This window comes from Pterocles gutturalis, unplaced genomic scaffold (assembly GCF_000699245.1).
Source record: "Pterocles gutturalis isolate BGI_N339 unplaced genomic scaffold, ASM69924v1 scaffold21222, whole genome shotgun sequence".
Taxonomy (NCBI): Eukaryota; Metazoa; Chordata; class Aves; order Pterocliformes; family Pteroclidae; genus Pterocles; species Pterocles gutturalis.
The window spans coordinates 1-23,637 of record NW_010110731.1 but is presented as its reverse complement, the minus strand read 5'-3'; the positions used below and the strand labels follow the sequence as shown (position 1 = coordinate 23,637).

The following is a 23,637-nucleotide window of genomic DNA, read 5'->3' as shown; positions in this document are numbered from 1 at the left end:
GGTGCAGAAGAGTATGTGCCATTTCACATGAGACTCTTGCAACTGTGATGGTAGGTAACAGCAACATGGCTTTGGAAATGTAGTTTCAAAATCTCCCACTGAAAAACACTAAGATACAAGCTTCTAAGAAACTTTACGATGGCAAGAATCAAAGTAGAAATAAAGCAAATACCCATGTCTAGAAAACAAAAATAAAACTCATAAAAGTTTTAGGTTTTAAAAATTTTTTTTAATTTAGAAGTAAAATAAGATGTGACATTTCCATCTAGAAGCCACTGACATATGCTGTGATAAATTCAAACCCAGAGAGGTGGTTTTAGCTTTCAGATTCCTCCCAAATTCAGCTTCTTCCTCTTGTACTGGAGCCTTGTACAAGCTCCGATCTGCCTGAGGACACATCTGTTTAAGGCAGCTGCCGGAGCTCCAACTTATCAGCAGAAGGTGTTTCAAAGACATCATCCTCAACACTTTCCTCTATTGGCTTCATTTTTGCCGAAGTTCTCAGGCAGGGAGATGTCCGGCCTGGACCTGCCACAGTTACAAAGAAAATACCAGTTAACAATGCATACCGGCTACCATATGCCTATCTGTGACAAAGTGTACACGATCTGATGATCCTGTCCTAGTTCCCTCATGAGAGGATTCTGTAAGTGAAGGTTTCTTTGTTCATGGGCCACAGGCATCAGGAAATCCTGGATGTGGGACAGCCATGCTGCTATGAACCCGCAGTCCCTCTGAGGTTCAAACCCTGCGGCCGGCCACAGGCATGGGATTGTCCCCAAACTGACTGCAAATCCTGAGGTGCCCAGTGCTGTGACCCTGGTGATCATTTTCTCACCACGACACTCACCCAACTAGTTCTTCTCCACAAACGACGATATGAATCGTTCAACACAAAAGGCATGTACATTTGCACACTTGCCTCAACCGTGAAAAAATGCGCTGTTGTACTGGGCAAACCTCAGGCGGGTACCTGATCACAGCCCTAACTGCCTTAAAAGCATAATAAGGTAAAACTTATGGAAAATACAGTACCCCCATAAACAGCCATAGAGAAAACAAGATTAACGGGTGAAGGCCAAGTAACATTTGGCTGAAAGTTATTTCGTTGCTCTAAGACAATCTTTTAGGAAAAGCAGCAACTCATAAAGCTTGCCAGAGCAGAGCGCACACAAAAGCCATTGCTGATCAGAGATTAAATGGAGTTTTTGTGCAAGTTACCGCTGCAAACTGCCTCTATTATAGTTAAATAAAATGAGGGTTTAACCAGAGACCTCCTTTTACATCAGCCAAACAGGTTTATTTCCCATTGTCCACTCCAAAATTTCATCTGTATTTGGACATTTTTTTCTCTCAGGACCCTCTTCTACAGTTAAACCACCACAATGGTAGAAGGTTGAAAACAGCTACAATATGATGACCAAAAAGAATAGAGAAATCTTTGAAATACCGTTTTAGAATAAATGAGCAAGAGGTAGCGGTCTTATCTGACAGGTCATCTGTATACTAGCTAAAAATTCCAATTTTCTTGAAAAGAAACCACTGATAGCCTAACATACTCTTATTGCAGGGTTATTCTTATGAACTTCTTATGAAGTTCATCAGACATACAGTGAAGTGGTCTGCTAAGGAAGCTTATTTATGAAGGAGGACTCCTTTGTGCTGCATATGTTACACACAAAGAACAAAATACAGCTACTGGCAAAACCAGCAGGTTACCTTACTACTGCATTCACACAAACATCGTTTGGAGTTAACTTTTTAGAACTTTTCATGTTAAAAATGTATTAGTATTTTCTTTTGACATTCAATAACTACTTTAACTGCCATGATAAAGGGTTACTCAAACACATTTTTAAACACTGGAATTGTTAAGCACTTCATTTCACACAGGTGGGTCTTTACAGCCTGAGCAAGTGATGAATAGTCCATTTAACTGTCTAAGTCCAAGGTTTGTGGGTACACTTGGATATAAAATTGGCTTTGTTCGGAGACACCAACAAATTACACTCAAAGGTGAAAGGATGCCTGAAAATGCTGGATCACAGTTTCAGGGTTTTTTTTTTTTTTTTAGATTTTTTTATATCAGTATAGTTCACTGCCACTATTAGACTGGTTCTCTTTTGTTTAAAATTGCTTAGTTCTCTCCAGAAATAAGAAGCCATAAGTCTGTTCAACAGGATCCAATATAAGATCTAATATTGTCAAGTTCTTTAGTTCAAAGACATGCCCTTATTTCCTCCAAATACAAAAGCATTGTCTACTGATGGCTCTATCCAGTGTTGGACAGATGTTCAAGAGATTGATTCAGACCTTGAACCCAGGTCTTCCATACACTACTCTGCTGCCCTCTCTAGAGGACCTAAGCCCAAACTCCTATTAAGATGGCATTTCCCATGAAACCCAGTCCTGCTTTTAACCACAGGCTGAGTATAACAGAGAGAGCACACATAATGAGATAATACCAATAAAAGCATTACCAAATCAAAACTTTTTGCTTAGTTTAGAAGTTTGCAAACACAGACTCATAGACCAGCTCATCTGGGTAATCTAAACCAAGCAGCATAGAAGAAGAGACTGTATCAATAATAAGTATATGAAGGACTATCAAGCAATAGAATTATTGAATAGAAACTAATACTGAAATGTTTTTTAAAGGACTGAAAGTTAGGTGAAGCTACCCTTGCAATCAGGTTGAACTATTTCTGCTTAAATCAAATTTTGGAAAAAGAGATGCATCAACTCCATTTACTAACAAATACATACAGATGGATCACAGATGTCAAGCACAAGTACCACGTGACAAACAAATCCCACTTTAATACCTTTTGGAGGATGCTTGCTGAGTTAATGTGATGTTATCAACAGAAAACACCATGCTGCAAACGACTCACTCCATAAGCATTATAGAACTCTTGCTGGTTATTTCCTTAATACAAAAGCGAACAGTTAGTTGGGTTTCTTAGTTAATTAAATTCAAATCACAGTTTTGTTAGTAATCATAGTTTGGGATCTACTAATTAGTATTTTTCACTCTTTCACTGCTAAACACTTCAAAAAAACCTTTATATTAATTTCATTAGAAAATGAGTCAAAGCTGATAGTTTGGAGCACAGACAAAAACATAATTAAAAAGTTTGGATTATAAAAAAATATAAATGCTCAATTTTTCAAGAATTTGGAAATTGGGAGAATGAGACTTGTTTGTACTGTAGTAGTCAAACATCATATTTGTAATGGGAAGCTTTTGTTCATACAACAACCAATCACCCAGTGATGACAAGTCAGTATTCCTGTAGAGTGCCTGTACAGATAAGTTTCTCTTATTAATTTCTTCTTCTAATTAAAAAAAGTAATTTCCACATATTCCTCACTAAATCTTCTGAGGGGTTTTGGATTTTGTTTGTCTGTTTGTTTTTAAATAAACAAATACATGATTGCAGAAGGAACATCCAGGGGAACAGCACTGGGACAGCATGCCTCAGCATGTACCTCATCCTGAGTCTTAAAAAACAGATATAAAAAAAAAAAAAAAGACTGCTGCACTGAGAGCACCCAGGAGAAGGTTTTTGAAAACACAACACCACGAAGGCAAATGGCAGCTTTTTCCTTCAGTCTTCTCTGTGATCTGAGGAAAAGTGCATATATGGCTACAATCCACATAGAATACAAATCTTTAAGCAGAGCTCACCTTGGTAGCAAACCCATCATTGGCAATGACAGTACCCAGGAATAACTAACAAGCTATTTTGGCAAGAAGAAAGATTGAAGCGTTACAGTTTAGTGAGATAAACAACCTTTTATCAATAATTTTTATCAACCTTTTACAGAAGTCAGAAATTTCGCATTAATCAAAATGCAAAGGAGAAATAAATGACGGTATTTCCCAAGGTGTATGATACACTGCTGTATGGGTAATCCCCCTGCCTCCCCAAAAGTAAGGGAAGTATTGGACCAGGAGGGCTGCTGCCACACCTACTGCTGCCACTGGGATGGTGGCTGTGGCAGTATCAACTACACCAACCACTGTTGGACTGAGCAACTTCAGATCATAAAATGTATTTAAACCCCTCTTTTGGGGAAAGTACATGCCATACACCAGAAAATATAATACACAAACCATGGAAAAGTACAACAGAGAAAAGTGTATTTATCAAGCATGTTCTAAGCATGGCTGCATCTTAGGGATTAATGTAATTACAGCTGAACATGTCATGTGTTTAGAATACTTTCTCCCAAAGCTGAAATACTGGTGTTAAGTGTTCTGCTGCTAAGCCTGAAAAAGAATTTTAATTCTAGTTAATTGCACAAACACAGTTTTACAATCTCTTTCAGGCTTCTGAGTGCAAATTTGTCCAAGGGTGCACTATGCAAAGGAGTGGCTTCAATTCCATGGAGCTGTGCTGTGGAACAGGTGAAAAGCCAGTCGAGAGCTTACAGGTAAAGATCAGAGAACAGACCAACACAGGAGACTTCGTGGCAGGTAACTGCTACAGGCTGCCTGACCAAGAAGAGCAAGCAGATGGAAGCCTTTAGACCACTGGATGAAGCCTCCTGATTGCAGGCCTTGGTACTCGTGAGGGGCTTTAACCACCCCAGTATCTGCTGGAAAGGCAACAGGGCGGGCCCAAGCAGTCCAGGAGATGTCTGGAGAGTGTAGCAGATAATTTCTTCCCAGAAGTGGTCAATGAGACGACTAGGAGAGGTTCTCTGCTGGACCTGTCACTGATGAACAAGGAAGAACTCATCAGGGAGCTGAAGGCTGATGGTAACCTTGTCTGCAGTGTCCAGGAGCTGGTGGAGTTTAGGACACTGAGAAGCGTGCAAGACAAATAGTAGAGTTACAACCCTGGACCTGAGGACAGGGGACTGTGGCTTGCTCAGGGATCTACCCGACAGAAACCTATGGGACATGGCCTACAAGGGCAAAGGAACCTGAGGACAGATGGCTGATCTGCAAGGACACCTTCCTCAAAAACACAAGGACAGTCCATTCCAGTGTACAGAAAGTTGAGCAAGCGTGGTAGAAGGCTGGCATAGATGAACAGGAAAGTCCTAACAGAGCTCAAACACACAAACATGAAGTGGAAGCATCGATGAGCTGTTTGGGTGGAATACAGGAACATGGCCCAAGCATGCAGGGATGGAATCAGGAAAATCAAAGCTCAGCTGGACCTGGATCTAGTGAAGGGCACCAAAAATGGCTTCTACAAGTACATCAGCAACTAAAGGAAGACCAGAGAGACTGTGAGGCCATGGCTCAGTGGGGCACAGGAACTACAGACATGGAAAAGGCTGAGATATTTAATAACATTTTTGTTTCAGTTTTTACTTTACAGGTTTTTCTTGAGGCCTCCCAGTTCTCCAAGTCTAGTGGTAGAGACTGGGAGAGCAATACTTGTCTTACAGGAAAGGTGGATTGAGTTGGAGACTGCTTAAATCAACAGGACAAACACAAGAATGTGGAATCACATGGGCTCCATCCAAGGGTGCTGAGGGTTGGATGATGCTACTGCAAGACCTCTCTCTATCATCTTGGAAAGGTCATGGCTGTCAGAGGAGAGAAAAAAAGGCCAATGTCATGGCCATTTTAATGAAGGGCAAGGAGAAGTATGCAGGGAACTACTGGCCTATCAGCCTAACCTCAGTCCTCAGGAAGATTATGGAGCCCATCTTCCTGGAAGCCATAAGGACAGGAGGGTGACTGGGAACATTCAGCATGGATGTATCACGGGCATTGTGCCTGATCAGTCTGACCACCTTCCGTGGTGAGACGACAGACATTGCGGATGATGGGGAGTAGAGTGGATGTTGTTTACTCGGACTGTAGCACAGGCCTCCACAGCCTGCCATAGAATCCTTCTAGCCAAATGGGTGAGAAATGGACTGGATACTTGGACTACAGCTTGGGTACAAAATTTGCTTGACTGATGAGTTCACAGGGTGGGAAAGCAGCTTTGCACAAACAGGCCTGGGGGTCCAGGTAGACACAAAATGGAATATGAGTCAGCAGAGTGCCCCTGCAGTGAAGAAGGCCATCCATCTAACATTGGGCCATATTAGAAGCATATATTGGGCCATATTAGCAAAAGCACAGCCAGCAGGTCAATGAAATAGATTAATCCCCTCTATTTGGCACTTGCGAGACAGGACCTGGAGTTCTGTGTCCAGTTTTGGGCTTCCCCGTACAAGACAGACGTGGACATACTGGACTGAGTGCAGTGGAGAGCAACCAAGATGGTCAGCATCTGGAGCACATGATGTACATGGAGAGGCTGCAAGAACTGGGCATATTCAGCCTTAGGAACAGAAGGTTCTCATGGGTTCTTAATGTTGTCTTCGGCTATCTAATGGAAGGGTATAAAGAAGACAGAGCCAGACTCTTCTCAGACGCATGCACTAAAGAACAAAGGACAACAGTCATGAGTTGCAATAAGGGAAATCTTTTTCACTGTGAGGATGGTAAGGCCCTGGAGCAGGTTGCCCAGAGAAATCTTTGACCTTGGAAATATACAAAGCTTGACTGGACATGGCGCTGAGTAACCTGCTCTAGCTGACCCTCCTTTGAACATGGGGTTGGACTAGGTGATCTCCAGCAGTTCCTTCCAACCTCAACTGTTCTGTGATTCTAAATGTCCTTTCAGGGAGTAGAAATAAAGAAAACAACACTAGAATTTTCATCAAACTGTATCCCAGCTGTCACCCTCGACATTCTAGTAGGGTGAAGCACTAGCAGGGCTTTTGCTCCCATCTATCTGGGCATTCAGACTACAACAATGTTAAAGAGTGAAAACAGAGAGGCCCTCTAAATCCGAAAGAGTTGCTGGATGAGAACTGTGAGGAACACAATGGAGAACAGATAATTAAATGGGAAAGTGCAAATACTTTAAGTCAGTTTCTCTTCTTAGCAGAGAGTTTAACCATAATAACTAACTGGCAGTGACTTTTTCCCTCATATATTTGAATTCTAATTACTAAAGAATAATATTTCCCAAATCAAAACAAAGAATCCTATATGATCCTTTTAATTTCTGTTAAACTAACAGCTTATGCCAAATCAGAAAATTTAGCATCTTCTGGGGTTTTTGTTCAAAAACTGCTTCCAGAGTTCCAGCTACTGTTGAAGTTGAGATTCAGGAAAATTGAAAGTAAAAAAACCCAATAGCCTAGAAATAATTGTTTAGAAGGTTTCTATAAATAAGTAAATTCCAAGAGTAGAAGCAAAGAGTCAGATATGGCTTCTTGCCTCATTTTATCTGTTCTCTACTACTCCTGTCATACAAAGCACTGGAGGAGAGCCTGACAGGATATTTGGAGATTTACCAGGTGGCATCAAAATACTGCTTGTACAACACATTTCTCCAGACCCTGCCAATACAAACTATCTCAGGAGGAAATGCAGAGCACCAAGTTGCTGAGAGAAAAAGTTTTGTTTGGGTTTTTAATTTCTACAAGCACCAGTCACAGACCAAAGGAGATACTACTGTGACAGGCATTGTACATTCACAGTTTTGCCCCATTGCTATAAACATTCCATATTGTGCCTACACATTCACGTTATGACAAAAATTATTACAATACATACTGTTTTTTTGCCACTATCTACATGAGGTAGCTTGAGTTAGCATACTAAGTCTTATGTACCTTATGAATTCCCTACAGTTAGGTCCCTCCACTTAGCTGATGTACAGCAGCATCCAAAAAGCTACAGTCTGCTCCCACTGAAGAAAATAGGAGTTCTACAATCATCTCTAATGATCAACCAAGCTCTATTCAAAACTGGCATAAACTGTTTTGAGCACTCACGAAGAGAGGATGCAGAGGAAGTCCCACGAAGAAACATCTGCAAGCCATCCTCACTGTCACTGGTACTGGCCATACTGTTTCTCATCTGCATCACAGAGAGCTGCGAGCAAAGACTAGGCTGTCGATCAATCTTTTTTGAAGCCTAAAAAAAATACATAATTATTCTTTTAAAAAAAGTATCAAGTAAATGAAAATAACTATTCCCTCTGTAGCAGATGGTCTAGTCTCAGCTGTGGCTATTCATGAACCAAGAAGCTGGTTAGACCAGAAGATACTATGCAGTGTAAATTTTTTTAAATTAAAATAGAAGATACGAGTAATATATTGGAATTAGAACACTGACAAGCATGAAACTTCAGATTAGTTACTAAATTTTAATTGTGTTTTGCACTGGACTTCTCATGTATTTTCCTACCGAAAGGTTGATTTTTATTATTTGGTAATTCTTTATTCAGATACGATGCTCTGCAATTAAATACAGCCTTTATGATGAGCCTGGTCCTCCTGGCTAAATGAGAGAGCGTGCCATGTATAGAGTTTAGCAATTTATATCTTAACATAAACTTGTTCACTTTCCTGCCTTTTAATTTCATCATGTTAGAAAACAGTGAATGTAATTCCTTCCTAGTAAATGCTCATTTGGCTCTTGATTTTACTGAAGACAGATGAAATGCATCATATAAACATTCTCCTCTTCCTGTCAAGTGCTCAGGAGCTTCCATTTGCTTTGAGTAGTCTTCTTGAGAAGTCTTTGTACCATAGCATTAATATGAAACCATACATTGTACCTTGTTAAGTATTACTGCAACTCAGAATACTATTTTAGGTGTATGTGAAAGGTAGTAATAATGGGTAACTCCACTTTACTGAACTTTGTCAGGAATTAGCATCCTATTTCATGCTGAGAGGAATGATTATTTTCCCAATATTAGTGAAAATCTTCTTAGGTAGGAGAAAATCACAACGTTCCTTACAAATAAATGGATACTTTTCTGTTTTCCAACATAACAATGAATTTATATTATTACCTTTTTACTATCAACTTGATTATGAATAATCTATACTGGAGTTGGCTTAGTTCTCTTGCATGTCACCCATGCATGGAAGTCCACTACAAAATTTTCTGCTGAGATTGTCACCAGATAAAAAGCATTAAGACACCAGTAATACATGTATTTGACAATGAAGCCTATGAGAAAGGGCATGCCAAGGGTGCTGGCAACAGGGAAATGAATCAGAATTTACTGGACAGGCAGTTCTTGTCCTGCATTACGTAGGAAGGGCTCGTGCAACAGGATTTTCATCTTCTATTCATACTGACTTGTCTGTACATTATATAGCCATATTTGAACCATGCAGTGGGAAACACAGACAGGTTAAGTACAGAAAGAGGAAGTCCCTTTCAGCCTCCATCTCAGCCCAAGAGGTTGGACATCCATTTGATCTTCCAGGCTGTGCACACACAACACAGCACTAATCCAACTAAGCCTTTCAAACAGTAAGGACTGCCATTCGATAACAGCAATACCTATAGCTGCAACACAACAGGGGGTTTAGAAGGAAGGAGATAGAAGGGGAACTCACTACTCTTGCGAGGAAGCCTAAAACTAATGTACTGATGACAAATGCTTGTGCTGTTATTTTTATAAAAGTGTGCAGATGATAAGACAAAGGAGGAGCAAAGTTTGGTGTGTTTTTTTTAACACTTAGAAGGTATGATATAAATCGCCACCTTACAATCAATATTTTATTATACTTCCATTTCAAGAAATATATATACTAGTGCTGAAGCTCTACAGTGCCAGAAGTCAGCAGCACAAGTTTATTGCAGATGACTTTGTATGCTAGGCATGACACCCTAATGCTGTCATCCATCCATCCATCCATCCAAAAAAAAAGAAAATGAGGGAAGGAAAGAGGAAAAAGGAGAAGAAAATAAAACAGAAAAAAAAAAGAAAAAAGAAAACAGAAAAATAGAAGAAAGAAGGAAAAAGAGGGAAAAAATTGACAAGGCAAGGTGAGAAGGAGTGTGGAGAACAGCAGTCTCCCAGGAGAGGCAGTGTGAATGCACACACAGGAGGCACGTCACTACATGTTCCTTTCAGATGCCATACTTCAGAAATTATTTACTACCTATGTAGATGTGGATTTTATTACAGAACATTCCCATGTAATTCCTTTTTATATGAAAAAAGAAAGCAGCTTTAATCACACTCTTTATAAGATGTGTTTTATAGTTGATACTAGATCACTTTTATCTTACTGCATTAGCAGGATGAAAACAGTAATCCGAAATAGTTCTGAGGATCTGATTGCAAGACAGTGTAATCCTCTATTTCACTGACGAGAGGGCAGAATAAGTAGTGCTTTATTGTTATTGTTTCTCCAACAATTCTTTCTTCTCTTTCTATAGCCAGTAGAAAATTAGAAAAATTTACGATGTCTAATTAGCCATGGAGACACTACAAGTAAAGCCTGCTGATGACTGTGATATAGTAGCATTGGCAGTCATCCCTTTTGGATCACTTACCAGTAAATTCACAACTTTGCAGAAGTAACAATTTAACCTATATATTAGATATTTAGAGGCAAGCTGATGGGAAGGATTTTTGCTCTGAGTTAGTGTGATTTAAATCAGTACAGACAGAATATAAAAATACTGTATTATAAAATTATAAAGCTTTTTGCAAATAGTGGTGAAAGTTCTTCAAATAAATTATATATGAGAACCCTACAGCTACTACATAAATAATAAAAAAAGCCACCAGGAGCCAAGCTACTGTCCAAATCTTGAAAAGCCATGTAACTAAGTAAGGAGACAAAACGTAGAAAGTAGAAAAAGATAATCAATATATCCAAGACTACACCCAAACCACTCACTGTGACACCTAAAACACACTCCCTCTACCTGCAAAAAAAATGAGTTATATTCAGACCACTGAATATTTTATATGTATGTATATTTATTTATGTTATATGTGTTTCATACCTCCTTCCACTAACTAGATCATGTCAACCAAACGTGGTGGGTTTTTTTTTGGTATTTGCAATTCTCAAACACATGCTAAAATTATTCTTCTTGGCAATCAACATTACCTTGTTGTTTGACCCCATCAAGCAAGGTCTTTAAGAGAAAACCCTAAAGTTTCTTTGTACAAAGGCACCCATTTATTAATGAGAAAGGATATCCAGGGACAAGCACTTTTTAGCAACCAGCTATCACGTCTACTAGTTGGCTAGAAATATTTGTGTTAGTCAGTTTTGAATCTCAGTTATTCATCTGTCTTCCACATTACCAGGCTAACTTTAACCAACATTGCTTCTGATAGAAATGTTGTGCTGACTCGTACTTTGGCACTAAAAGGCAATGACTGTGAATTCAGCAGCTGATAGCAGCAGGTTAAAAAAAAAAAGTGCTTTAAGAGGATTTAAAATTGAAGTAATACTACATTTGGGGAAGGCTGGAGGGAGAAATTCCCAAACTAAACTTTAGTTGCTTACCTTGTCATTTAAGGTTGGGTCATTCAATGAATAGAGTTTATTTGTAATATCTTTGCCAATAAGATACTTAAAGATCTCATAAAGAAATGGCTCAGATTCCAGAAAGTAAGTCAGCCTTTCCCTGGACCAGCACAGGAACTTGCAGTTATCATCTGCAATAATGGTGACCTGAGAAAATACATGCTCAGAATTAGCACATTTAAAAAATACTTTAAAACTAGCACATTTAAACATGCTTTAGAAAAAGTGATACCATTTTATTAGTGCCTCTAGTTAAAATAACTCCTAAAGCCATAAAACTTTTCAGTAGCCCTTATAATGGGATATTTACAAATGTAAAACATATTAGATTTTATTATCCTCAGTTTTAACTGATAAGCATCACCAGTTTGTTTTTCAGAAAACCTGGGGGGAGATATTAGAGGAAAATATGTTACAAACTGTAGAAGCATTTACATTAGAGGACATTTACATGTAAAGTCAGTCCTACAGTGATGACACTACTCACATCCCAACAGGCCTACATGTTGCTTAGTTTTATTTTATGTCACTGTCACCAAACAGGAAAAACTGGTATAATCCGAAGGTCTCTATCTAAGAGTTTTTTAGTGACTTTTTTTTTTTTAAAGTTTCACCTTTCTCTCTTCACCATCAGCCCTGCTGATCCCATAGGTACCACCTCCTAGCAGTTGAGCTAAGGCCCTGTTTGCTCAGTTCTATCTATAATTCTGCTGTCGATAGTTACAGAGGCGCTGGCACCCTCCCCAGGGCAGCTGGACCTGCCAGGTTCATCCCCCAGTGCCGACAGACAGCAATGGCACAACGACATCTGCATTGCTCGGTGATACCCAGCGGCGTGTTTTGCAAGGGAATTCAGACACCTATGAAGAAATCAGGTGCTCTCTGCTACTACAAGCTAATGTTAGCTCCTGAAAGATTAAAAATTTATATAAAGCCTAAGAAATAATGGGAAACTGTCATGTATCCATGGATTTTAACTTCAAGGTCTGTAATACAAGCACACGGGCTGAGGAAGAATTTGGCAGCATTGCCAGCAGATGGGGTCCGTAAGATTGAATCCGTGTCCTCTTGCAACAGCAATGCCGAGAGCGTTTATACAACAATAACAAGCAGAAATCACGAGTGAAGGATGGACACTGCACCAGATGACAATAATTTTTAAAGGCAGGCAGAAGTTGAGGCATGAGCCTTTTCCCTTCAGAGGGACCAATTCGGACCCAGTCGCTTATGAGAGAAACAGGCTGTACCAAGAGGGTGGCCATGCTGCAGAATGCCTCACTGCTGCGCAGTGAACGCCTCTGGACAACTCTGTCTCCTTGGCGTTAAGCCTACCATTTGACTAAAACATATGACATCAATCACTGATTTTAGAGTCTACGTCGCTCTCCCTCCTTCCCCTTCTGCCACGGTATCAGCGTGGATGTACTCAGCCAGCCACTGCCCAGTCATCATTACACATACCCAGTTAAAGAACAACAAGTAAGAGGCAGCAAAACAGCCATTTCAGTACTATGCAAAAAACCCAACTTCTCTAACAGTATTTTTCCCCACAAGCTATAGTATAATATATCCTTTAATGTACTAGCATAATTACACTGCCAGAGACTTATACCCTTATTATTTCCCATATGAAAGTATTTATTCAGAATACTGTGGTCTCAGCTTATATTGCTTTAACAGCTTTCAAAATGAAAGCGTTATTACGCTTAGATAAATACCAATTTCAAACTACTAGTGCCTGAATTTTTAGCCTTTCGTTTTAGTAACACCAAATACTGCAATAATTATTTTTCTCTTTTCTGTTTTTGAAACAGTGATGAGACGGCTCACATCATCTCTTTTTCCAGTAAAGCTCTCTTAAATTATTTGTCCCAAATAATCTCTTAACACAAAAGAAACTTGGAAACAGTAAAAGAGAACAGAACAGCAGAAGCCAGACTGCTCAGTGAACACCATCATAATACGTTTTGCAGTATTTAATTTTAAGTTATTCTTGATATGGTCCATCATGAAACACCAGTACTAGAAAACCAGCAAAATTACGCAAGTCAGTTAGTTCACTGTTGATCAAATTTATACTGTGTTTTTTAATGATCTCATCAGCTCATATCCAGGGACATTTAATCCAAAGTGTACCTGGAATTTTTCACCCCGGTTCATCTGTGTTGATCGAAATTCTGGAGAATCTATAAAGGCACAGGGGTAAATATTATGCAGAAAATGCCCTCGATAAGACACCTTCATTCTGGAAATACAAATTTATGAAACAACATTTTAAAGTCATAGAGATTGATTAGTTTAATCTAAATTTGGGTATGATTATTGACAGTGGTAATGCAGCACACAACAGGCAAAACCATGTTCATCTTCTGGAATTTCAGCCCATCAGCCAACCTAATTTCTGCTTAAACCTCCACAGATCACCTACCCCAAGCAGAACAGGCTGCTAGCCAATTCAAGTTGCTGTGTGTAGTGTGTATCATCAGAACATTGCTATGCAAAATTAAAGAGATCTAAAGGGTTGTGCTATACAGACAGACCAGAACCAGGCTGCCTTTAGGTAACTAGCCTTGCAGTAATGAGCAGCCAATGACTTCAAAGAAAAATTATCAAAACTGATGCCCCTGTTACCAAACAGAAACTGGTTAAAATACTGGTCAGAACTGAGCGAGAGCTTCAAGATTACAGCCTGGCCATGGGCATTTATTTTCCTCTTTCTCACCTGGGTCCTGTCAGCCTCTGGGCAGCATACCTGCCCCTCTCTGCTTGCATGTACATGTGCAATGAATCAACTCCAGTAGGTCTGTTGTTTTAAAATCTACTGCAGAGTTATTTTTTCCCTCCCTCATGCACAATATTTTTAACCTTAAAACCCAAGAATGCACTGAGAAGATGACTTAGCTAAGATTCAAATAAATCTCTTGATCATTCTGGAAGATGCTGCCTTTTGTATTGTACAAATCTAATTCCCACTAAAATCCATGCAGCTGCACACACCAGTGGAGACATAATATGTTCCCAGGGAGAGACATCACTGTCATTTGAAAACAGTGTCACAAAATAGTCTATGCCTATAGACTATTCGACTATAGACCATAACATGTTACAAACAATAACATTTAAAAACCTAAGAAAAACCGCAACAATTTTCAAATGTATTCAACCATCACACAAAATACAAGACTGTCCCTGAGCTTTATAGAACGTACTTCAGGATGCTTAACCTATCATCAACTGATGTTTTATCTTCTGCAGCATAGGCTTGACCTGTCTTTAAAGTCTGAATGTTGCAGAACTGTCCAGTTAGTCTTTGGAAGAGGTCTGGAGGCACATGGAGAGGTTCAAACATTCTCTTGTAGAGGCTGCTAAGCTCCTTCTCTATCTTGATCTGGAATGCAAAAACAAAAGACATCAATAAACACAGATGCACTAGTTAAAAAAGAGTAGGAGCACATACATGCTTTAGTTGGACATTTAAACAACCTATTTTCATTATGTTTAGGCAAGGAAAGAAGTGGTAAATGTGTGGCATCTAGCCATAAACACTGCCTAAGACAGAGTGACCAAAACCTTATCTAAAATTGGCCAGGCTGGCACACTGGTGCCTTCAGACGCTGTTCCATCCAAGTGGCACATTAAATCACACACAAGGAGTCTTCTGAGACATCTGTTGATGTAACAGCGAACAGGACTTGGGTCAGAATTACACAGGAAAAAAGCAAGGTTGCCTGTATTTTTCACACCACCTACACACCTCATCCTGGCCACCTCCTGGCTCTCCTGGGAGCCCCTTTCATCCCTTGGATTCTTGGCTTACTTGCAGTAGAAATGCAGTACTATGAGTCTTAAAAAACAACCTTATCATATCGAAACCATGTGTGATGAGGGAGGAAAAAAAAACAAACAAACAAAACAGTGCCAGCTGACCATCCCACATCTAAGGGTCCACCCAAACTCAAGCAGCAGCAATGAGAGAAAGGATGCTGGATGCAATCCCAAGCCTGGAAGTCTTTCCTGAACGAATGCAAGCAGGTCATGACTGTGTCCTGGCCTCCCCGAAAGCCTGGATATTTGCTGGGAGGAAAACAAATTAGAACAATAAGAATCAGATGATGAAAAGATAAAATACACATAGAAAAGAGTACAAGGAAAAGCAACCAAGAAAACAAGGTAGAAAAAGAAGAAAAGGAGTCACCACTTCAACAAGTGAGACTATTCCAGTTTACACAGTTTTCTTTTTTATTTTTGTATTTCAATATTAAAAACAAAGGAGGAGAGAAGGAAGCAGCACAGGGGTCCAGGAGTCACTTTTCAGCTGATGGTAGCCAACAGTGGGAACCAAGAAGCTTCTGGTCACCTTGAGGCTGGAGGAGGTAGGGAATCCAGAATGACTATGGAAGGCCCCAGGCTGTCTGAGGCCCATGAAGGCTTCAAACTGTCACTATTCCCTCCCACGGAGAGCATTTTAGGGTGAAAATATTAGTCTTTAGCCCCTAAGAGATGTATGTATTCCACATTAAAAGTCCTCCCGGAGCCGTTTCCAGTAGAAATTACCTGTGGGTATGAAACAGTAAGCCAAGCATAACAAAAAAGTTTTGGAAAACAGAGGAGGTTTCCTTGTTATATTTCAAGCTTATTTAAATATAGAACAAATTGAACTGAAGCAGAAACTCTCTAGATGCGTGGAACCATATTTGGAGTATTTCACACACAGCCTCAGTCACTGATGCAATCCATCCCACATTTGGGCCATTGAATGCCATTAGAAGCACTCTGGAAGTGACAGTCCAGTGGGCAGAAATGGTGGGTTAATCCCACAGAAACAGCAGAGAGTTCGTTATTAAATTGCTAAGCAGTAAGATATAAGGCTGCTTATGTGACCTTGCCATTATCATTTCATGACTTCTCAGCCTTTATACTTCCACAAAAGCTCCACAAGAGGATATCCCAAACCTGCAGACCTCACTTTTTACCCAGACAGCCTCAAACCATAAAAAAGTAAACAAGTTGATAAGCCACAAGGATTTTTATGCAGCGTCCATGTGAAACACACACCAATACCTGTTTCCAAGGGCTTAATGTAAAAAATTCTCATGAGAGTACTCCTGAGAACTTTTCTTTACACATAGCTGAACTAATTGTCAACTTTGTGTACACAGATACTGTACACTTACCACCCACAACTGTATTAAAGCATTCAGTTTATTTGATTTTTTCATCTGTTTGATTTTTTGATCTGATAGGCTTCAATCAAATGTGAATTACTGCCTTCTCAAAACATTTAAATTAATCTTTCAATTTCATTACACTATCAGCATTTTGTTACGTCTCCCTCCTATAAATTAATCTCTGCCCAAGAAATGCTATCAGAACCAAGAACAGCTGGGCTAGAATATAAAAGTTCAGACAAGATTAATGATAGTCACAGAATGACAGAATGGTTGAGGTTAGAAGGGACCTCAGCAGGTTATCTGATTCAAACCCCCTGATCAAGCAGGGCCATCTAGAGCAAGGCTGTCCAGGACCATGCTCAGATGGCTTTTGACTGTCCCCAAGGATGGAGATTCCGCAACCTCTCTGGGCAGCCTGTGCCAGTGCTCCATCACCCTTACAGTAAAAAAGTGTTCCTGATGTTCAGACAGACCCCCTTGTATTTCAGTTTGTGCCTGTTGCCTCTGGTCCTGTCACTGGGATACTGTTGCCCCCCTTTGCTGCAAGGGGCCATTGCTCGCTTACATTCAAGCTGGTGTCCACCTCCAGGTCTTTTTCTGCAAAGATGTGTTCCAGGTGGGGAGCCCCCAGCATGTGCTGGTGCATGGGGTTGTTCCTCCCCAGGTGCAGGACTTTGCACTTCTTATTGAACTTCATGAGGTTCCTGTCAGCCCATTTCTCCAGCCAGTCAAGGTCCCTCCATTAGGGTGGGACACTCCATAGGCTGCCCAATGTTCTGGCTTATGAGGCACTCCTCACAGTTTGATGTCATCAGGGTACACTCTGCCCCATCATCCAGATCATTAATGAAGATATCAAATAGGACTAGGTCCAGTATTGATTCCTGGGTTACTCTCTTAGTATACACACTAGAGTAGCGTGTACAGTACATACCTCCAATTAGACTTAATACTCCTGACTATCACCCTCAGCCCAGCTATTCAGCCAGTTTTCAACCCATCTCATTGTCTCCTCATTCAGCCCATACTTCAACAGCTTCTCTATGAGGATTTCATGGGAGACAGTGTCAAAAGCCTTTCTGAAGTTAAAATAGACAAAATCCACCACTCTCTCCTCACCTACCCAGCCACTTATTTCATTGCAGAACATTCAGGTTGGTTAAACATTACTTCCCCTTGGTGAATCCACACTGACTGCTCTCAATCACCTTCTTGTCCTTCATGTGCCTGGATATGGTTCCCAGGATTAGTAGTTCCACCACCTTCTCAGGGTCTGAGGTGAGGCTGACCAACCCGCAGCTCCCTAGGTTCTTCTTGTTGCCCTTCTTGAAGAAAGCAGTGGCATCTTCTTTACTCCAGTCCTCAGGCACTTCTCCCAGTTGACACGATTGTTCAAACATTATCAAGAGCGGCCTCACAGCGGCACTAGCCAGCTCCCTCGGCACTTGTGGGTGCATGACATCAGGGCTCATGGACTTACATATGCCTGATCACAAGTTATACTGGCTTCACACTGAATCAGTTACTAATTAAATCTTCCACCTGTGACTACATTTATATGAAACCAAGGTTTTTAATTTCCTATGTGTTCCTTATACCACAGTCTTTAACACCCCAGAGGACACCAACAAACAAAGATTAAATTGAAACTGGCAAGAGAAATTGTCTGGTGTCAGGGATTGCCCTAAACTGTTCAATTTCAAAATATTTCCCTATACCTGTGAAGTTAGATGACAATTAGTTTTGCTCACCAGTTCTCCAGGAACTCCCTCATTTTTAACAGCCATACCAATTTAATTTGCACCTCTTTCTATACAACTCAAAGAGATAAATTCCTTTCTCAGATGAACATACAAGTAGCTCCCAAGACTCATGAATTCAAACCAACACATACAGACCTGAGGACAGGATTTGGCCCTGGAGTGCTAATGCAATCCCCTAACTAGCACATAATGCAAGTTTCATGATCTTCCTCTAGCGTACAATACTTAAAAGAGAAAGCAGGCATAACCACTTTCCTAAAGACTGATCAGGTCGGACACCACAGATATATTTTAGACGGTCTCCCTTGTAACAGACTATTCACCTTTCACAAGCACAGCTGACTGCTTCTCCAGTCATGCTTGTGGGTCATATTCCAAATGAGCCATACGGGTAGGTGTAATGGTTTGTTCAGCAGTGGTTGAAATATTCTGGGATGCTGCCAGAGCTCCAAGTCAGAGCTCTGTAGAGAAACCAATCAGATTCTTTCAGCTTCCAATCAAGACTAAAAAAAGCCAAATCTGTAAAGCTCCAAGGAGTCAAAAACACAGAAACAATCTTCTGGTCAGAAGAGAAACTCATGGCTATTTTGCATGCTCCATTTAATAAAATAAATATTTAACAACTGAACATATCAATTATTCATATTGTATTATGACTAACTTGTAATTATATTTCCATTCCTTCCTTCCCTTAAAATGTCATTTGTGAGGATGACTAAATAAAATTGATTTGAGACAGGCAATACACTAGTTGCAGACAGAAAACCTCATTCAAAATTAGTTCCCAATAATTTTTTTTCCCCATTCTCTAGCTTTCTATAGGAAAGCACTTAAAAATAGCCTTCAAGTTCATAATAAACAGAATGTAAGACAGCTGAAAAGACATGTTGACTACCAGGCATCACTTCAAGTAAGGTTGCTGATTGTAGTCTGTAACAAAGAGATTCAGATATTGTTTGGGATATTACCCTGATTCCACATAATTTCAACTATTTTTTAAATTCACATAGTTTACTAGGTATTTAGAGCCCAGTTTTCAGAGGAGCTAATTACCCACAGTTCCCAGACCACAGCTGCAGTGGCAGGAATACAAATCTGAAAACCAGACTCCTCCACCGTGTTACAGTTTAGATCAGCATGAAGCAATTTAATTTTTTTTCCTCATACCACTAGAGAGCGGCAGTGAAGTGCATCTCACCTACGACTATATAAAGTCAGGTTAGGAGTTTACACTGGTTGTGTAGGCCTGTTCTCCAGCCAGTGGAGAGGGATGTCACTATCAATCTTAAACAGATATTGGGTGGGTGGGTTGAAATTCACCGGACAATCAGCTTAAACTAGATGTTTAAACTTGGAGATGGATGGAGTGAGACAAGATGAGGGAAAAACAGAGATTCAGTAGAGGCATCTGTGGTGGTGGTTTCATGATTTTATGTTGTTCTCTACCCAAAATTATAGAGAATGTCAAGATGTGGTCATGGATTTTTAGTCAACAGAACTGACACTTGGTTTAGGGTGGCTCTTCCAGTAGTAACTCCAGTGTCCCCAGAAGGAGCGTCTAGGAAGTCTTCATGTGGAAGGCTTTTCCTGCAAGCTCCTTCATTCTGTTCAAGATCTGGAGTATGAAGCTGGGGTCGTTGATCTGAACTAAGCACTTTTGTTGTTTGTGGAATTGGTAAGAGACCATATTTTGATCACAGGGGATACAGAGAGTTAGCACATATATTCAGAAAACTTATTTTAAATGCAGTTGACTTCAACTACTTATTATCTGTCATTCATTAAGACAACTGTAAGTAATCTCACAGTCCAAGACAGAATTTTCATTAGAACTTTCTAAGGCTATATTTTTAGTTTGAGAAATTTTCCTCATCCTTCCCTATGGAACAATGCTATGTTACAGCCCAGTTACAGCCCAGAAACTCAGAAAGGCACAAAAGTGAAATGAGTAGTTTTACACTCACTGTAATTTGGTATATGCACTATCTTCAAGTAAAGCACAAATCCTAGGCCATGATCAGATGCAGTGACGGGAGTCATGCAAAGAACTAGACAGATTAGAGTATAAAAAAAAAAATTAAAAAACCCACAATGAAGACTATTTAAACATTTCTGGACTCAGGCACAAGCCCAGGACAGTCCTCTGATGCTGTTGTTTCCAAGTTAGGACACAGTCAAGCATGAGCATATAGCATGGCAGGCACTGCACTCAGGTGCATGGTTGACCTATTAGCTTGCCTCCTGTAGGTACCTAGTTGTGCAAGTGCTCCTGCGAGGTTCTAGCACTAAGTCAAACAGCACAATCTGTGGCTAAACCACATCTCAGGTGCCAGTGGCTGGAGCATAAGCTTGCTGTCTACAGGTGCAGGTGGACCTCCAGACCCCTCAGAAGCCCTGCTCTCCTCTTGGGTCATTCAGGAGCCAGAGGAGTAGGAATGTGGCTGTCTGAACAGTTTCAGCAGGTGCAAAGAACTGTTTGGTGTTCTTGCCAGGACATGGGAAGTATTTAGTTAGGCTCTAACAAGAACCAGATATTAAACTTCTTTATGCAGGACCTACTTAAACCTGGATGATCTTCTACTCCACAGTGTTTTTCATCCTGTCCCACCCAAAGCTGTTACACAACTCAAATATTATTCACTCTTAATAAGTTCTGCCCAAATTATGTGCCTTGAATAAAAAGTTCCAAAAGAAAAAGATTAAGACTTATCTTACACTAAGTTTCCTTTCAGGTCTTACTGAAAAAAAAAGATCTTTCTGTATCATCTCATCGTTGGACAGTGACCTGAGAACTAAACCTGAAAAGGAACTAGTGTTAAGGTGTGTAGGGGGGTGTTTAAAAAAAAACAAAAACAAAACAAAAAACAAACAACCACCACCAAACCTGATTTAAAAATAATTACTGAAAACATTATATGTTACATTGATTAAAATAGTATGATATTTTTCATGTAATGTTCATAAACACCATAATTTCTCAAACTTAATAGAAAGAAAAATGCTGAAATTATTTTAGGTCTTAATAGACAAGCCATTCAGTTCTAGATATACAAAGAAACAACACTAATTCTTGGCTAAGCTTGGCTTGCCAAGAAAGGAGGAGGTTGCTAGTTTCCTTGTTGCTTTCCTGTGCAGGCTGCATTGACTTCATGAAGAGCTTATCTCCAGCTAGGTTTTTCGTTTTGTACCAGCTGTTACACATTTCCAGAATGTGTCTGATTTTGGGTGAAAGCAGAATTATTCTGCTGATAATGTAATGCCATATATATTCATGTAATCTTCACATTATAAATCTGCCTTAGATTTTGGAGACTACAGAATGTCATATTAACATTTTGAACACTTATCACTTCATTAATAGTTGTTATAATGTGCCAGTCAAACATTATGTTAAAGATTATCTAGTTTTGATGTCCATATACCACCAGAAGGTTGTGTTACTAATCATTCTGCAGAAACAGAATAGACTTCTGGATGAATAATACTAACAAGAGACATTGATTTTTTCTACTGGATATACATTTGGGTGAAAGCAGGGGAAAGAATCCTGTATTTTTGATATACATTTCAAATATATTCTTACAGTGCATTTGAAGATAATTATCCCAGTACCTCCTTCTGAAGGCAACAAAAGGAGTTGAAAAATTCCCAGACACAACCCTCAAAACTCAATGAATGAAGTGAATGGGATAAAAGGATCATCTAAACGTGGCTCTTCCCACACCTTACTCCATTTTGCTGCTTATCTCACAGATGTTCAAAAAGGGTAGTTATATCTCACCTTTCATTTGCATTTAAAAGGAGTGTAGTAGCACAAAAAACACCCACACCAACCCCAAACTACCATTTCTGGTCTCTCTGCAAAGAAACAATATAACCCCTTCCTTACCACCAAAACAGCCAAAACCAGTCAATTGTATCTTCTAAAATGAAATAATTTTTCAAGAATATGGTCTTCAGGGAAATAATTATGTACTGCATCAGATCACACGTATGGTCTGGATCCTTCCTGAAGTAGCTAACTGACTTCATCCAAAAGAATGCCTGTCTAATTCAAGAACTGCTGTGTAATTCATTGGTTTTCCCAGCAAACATGGGCACAATTTCCTTTGTCCTGCATCTTACTAGACTGCATGTGCAATTTAGCTGTTCTACGTACCGGTCTTCTTTTATACACTAGGTATATGAAATGTAAGAGGTTGACAACCAAAAACACAGAATTCCAGATCATGATGTCCAAGGCACAACGATAGAGCGTAGCCCAAATGATGAACAACGCACATCCTGTAAAAATTAAAAAAAAAAAAAAGTTAAATTTCAGTGAACAATAAACACATTCATACCAAGCCATCATGAATGTGTCTACTGGGTGTAATTACACTGAAAAGCAATATATTATACAAGCTTTACTACAGCTGGGCTCTGTGCATCAACACATGCAACAGTAGAACCAATCACTACAGTGCTGCAAACAGACACCGAGAGCAGGCTGACAGCAGAGTGCAGCCCTGTTGCACCGGACTGCGATACTGGAGTGACAATAATTCAGATCAGGACCAGGGAAAGCAGTAAGGTGCAGCCCACAATGGTCTGTTTCTAAAATGAAGTAGAAATGGGATGGCAAAAATTGTATTCTAAGTATAAAAAAAAAAAATTAAGCAGTTCATAAAACTTTACTAGTGTTGCATTAATTAGATAAAAGCCTAGAAAGGAATGTTTATTGTTCATATCATTAACATTCACATCTAACTAGTGAGCTGCACAAAAACCTTCTAAAGTCATACACAGATATTTTTGAAAATTTAAAGGAGGTATCATTGCTGCATTTTGACAAAGTCATAGCAGGAACCTGAATTCTCTTGTATGACATCAAAGAGAAAATTTCAATGCTTACTCTTCTTTTAGTTGCTTTATTTTGAAAACGACAATTGCTTTAAAAGATAAGGCATGCTGTATGACCAGTGATTCTATTTTCTCCCTACAAGACAATACTTATCAAATGATAGATCAGGCATCAGCGAGTCTCTTCCAGATAACTGTGAGCCTGACATCCAATAGACATGTCTGTAGAGGTCACAGATTTGTTTCCCTTTAAGTTTCATGCAAAGACAACAAGGACAATGTGCCAAATTACTGTCCCTTCCCCCTTTCTCCCTTAATATGAATACTGACTTCATGAATGCAGCTTATCTGCTCTGGGCTGTTGACTGGCCAGGCAGCACTCACATACAGGTGAGAAAAATCAAAATCTCTTGATCAGCTGGTTAATTAGACTGCAAGGGATGGTAGGATATGAGGTCTGGAAGCACTGAAGAGGAAAATATTGTGGAGCATCACAGAGGTGGGGCAAGGTGTCCTGGGTCCAGCTGGGATAG

The 23,637-nt window shown here is 39.8% G+C and overlaps 1 protein-coding gene across 1 annotated transcript; it reads right to left on the bottom strand.

The window, feature by feature from the left end:
- Positions 1 to 222: 222 nt before the first annotated feature.
- Positions 223 to 22,546, bottom strand: BVES (blood vessel epicardial substance; the record flags this gene model as incomplete). The annotated part of the gene is made up of 6 exons (XM_010073513.1): positions 223 to 528; positions 7,807 to 7,948; positions 11,308 to 11,475; positions 13,465 to 13,573; positions 14,538 to 14,716; positions 22,422 to 22,546. Coding segments are annotated over 6 exons (848 nt in total), but the record flags the coding sequence as incomplete, so codon positions are not given.
- Positions 22,547 to 23,637: the final 1,091 nt, after the last annotated feature.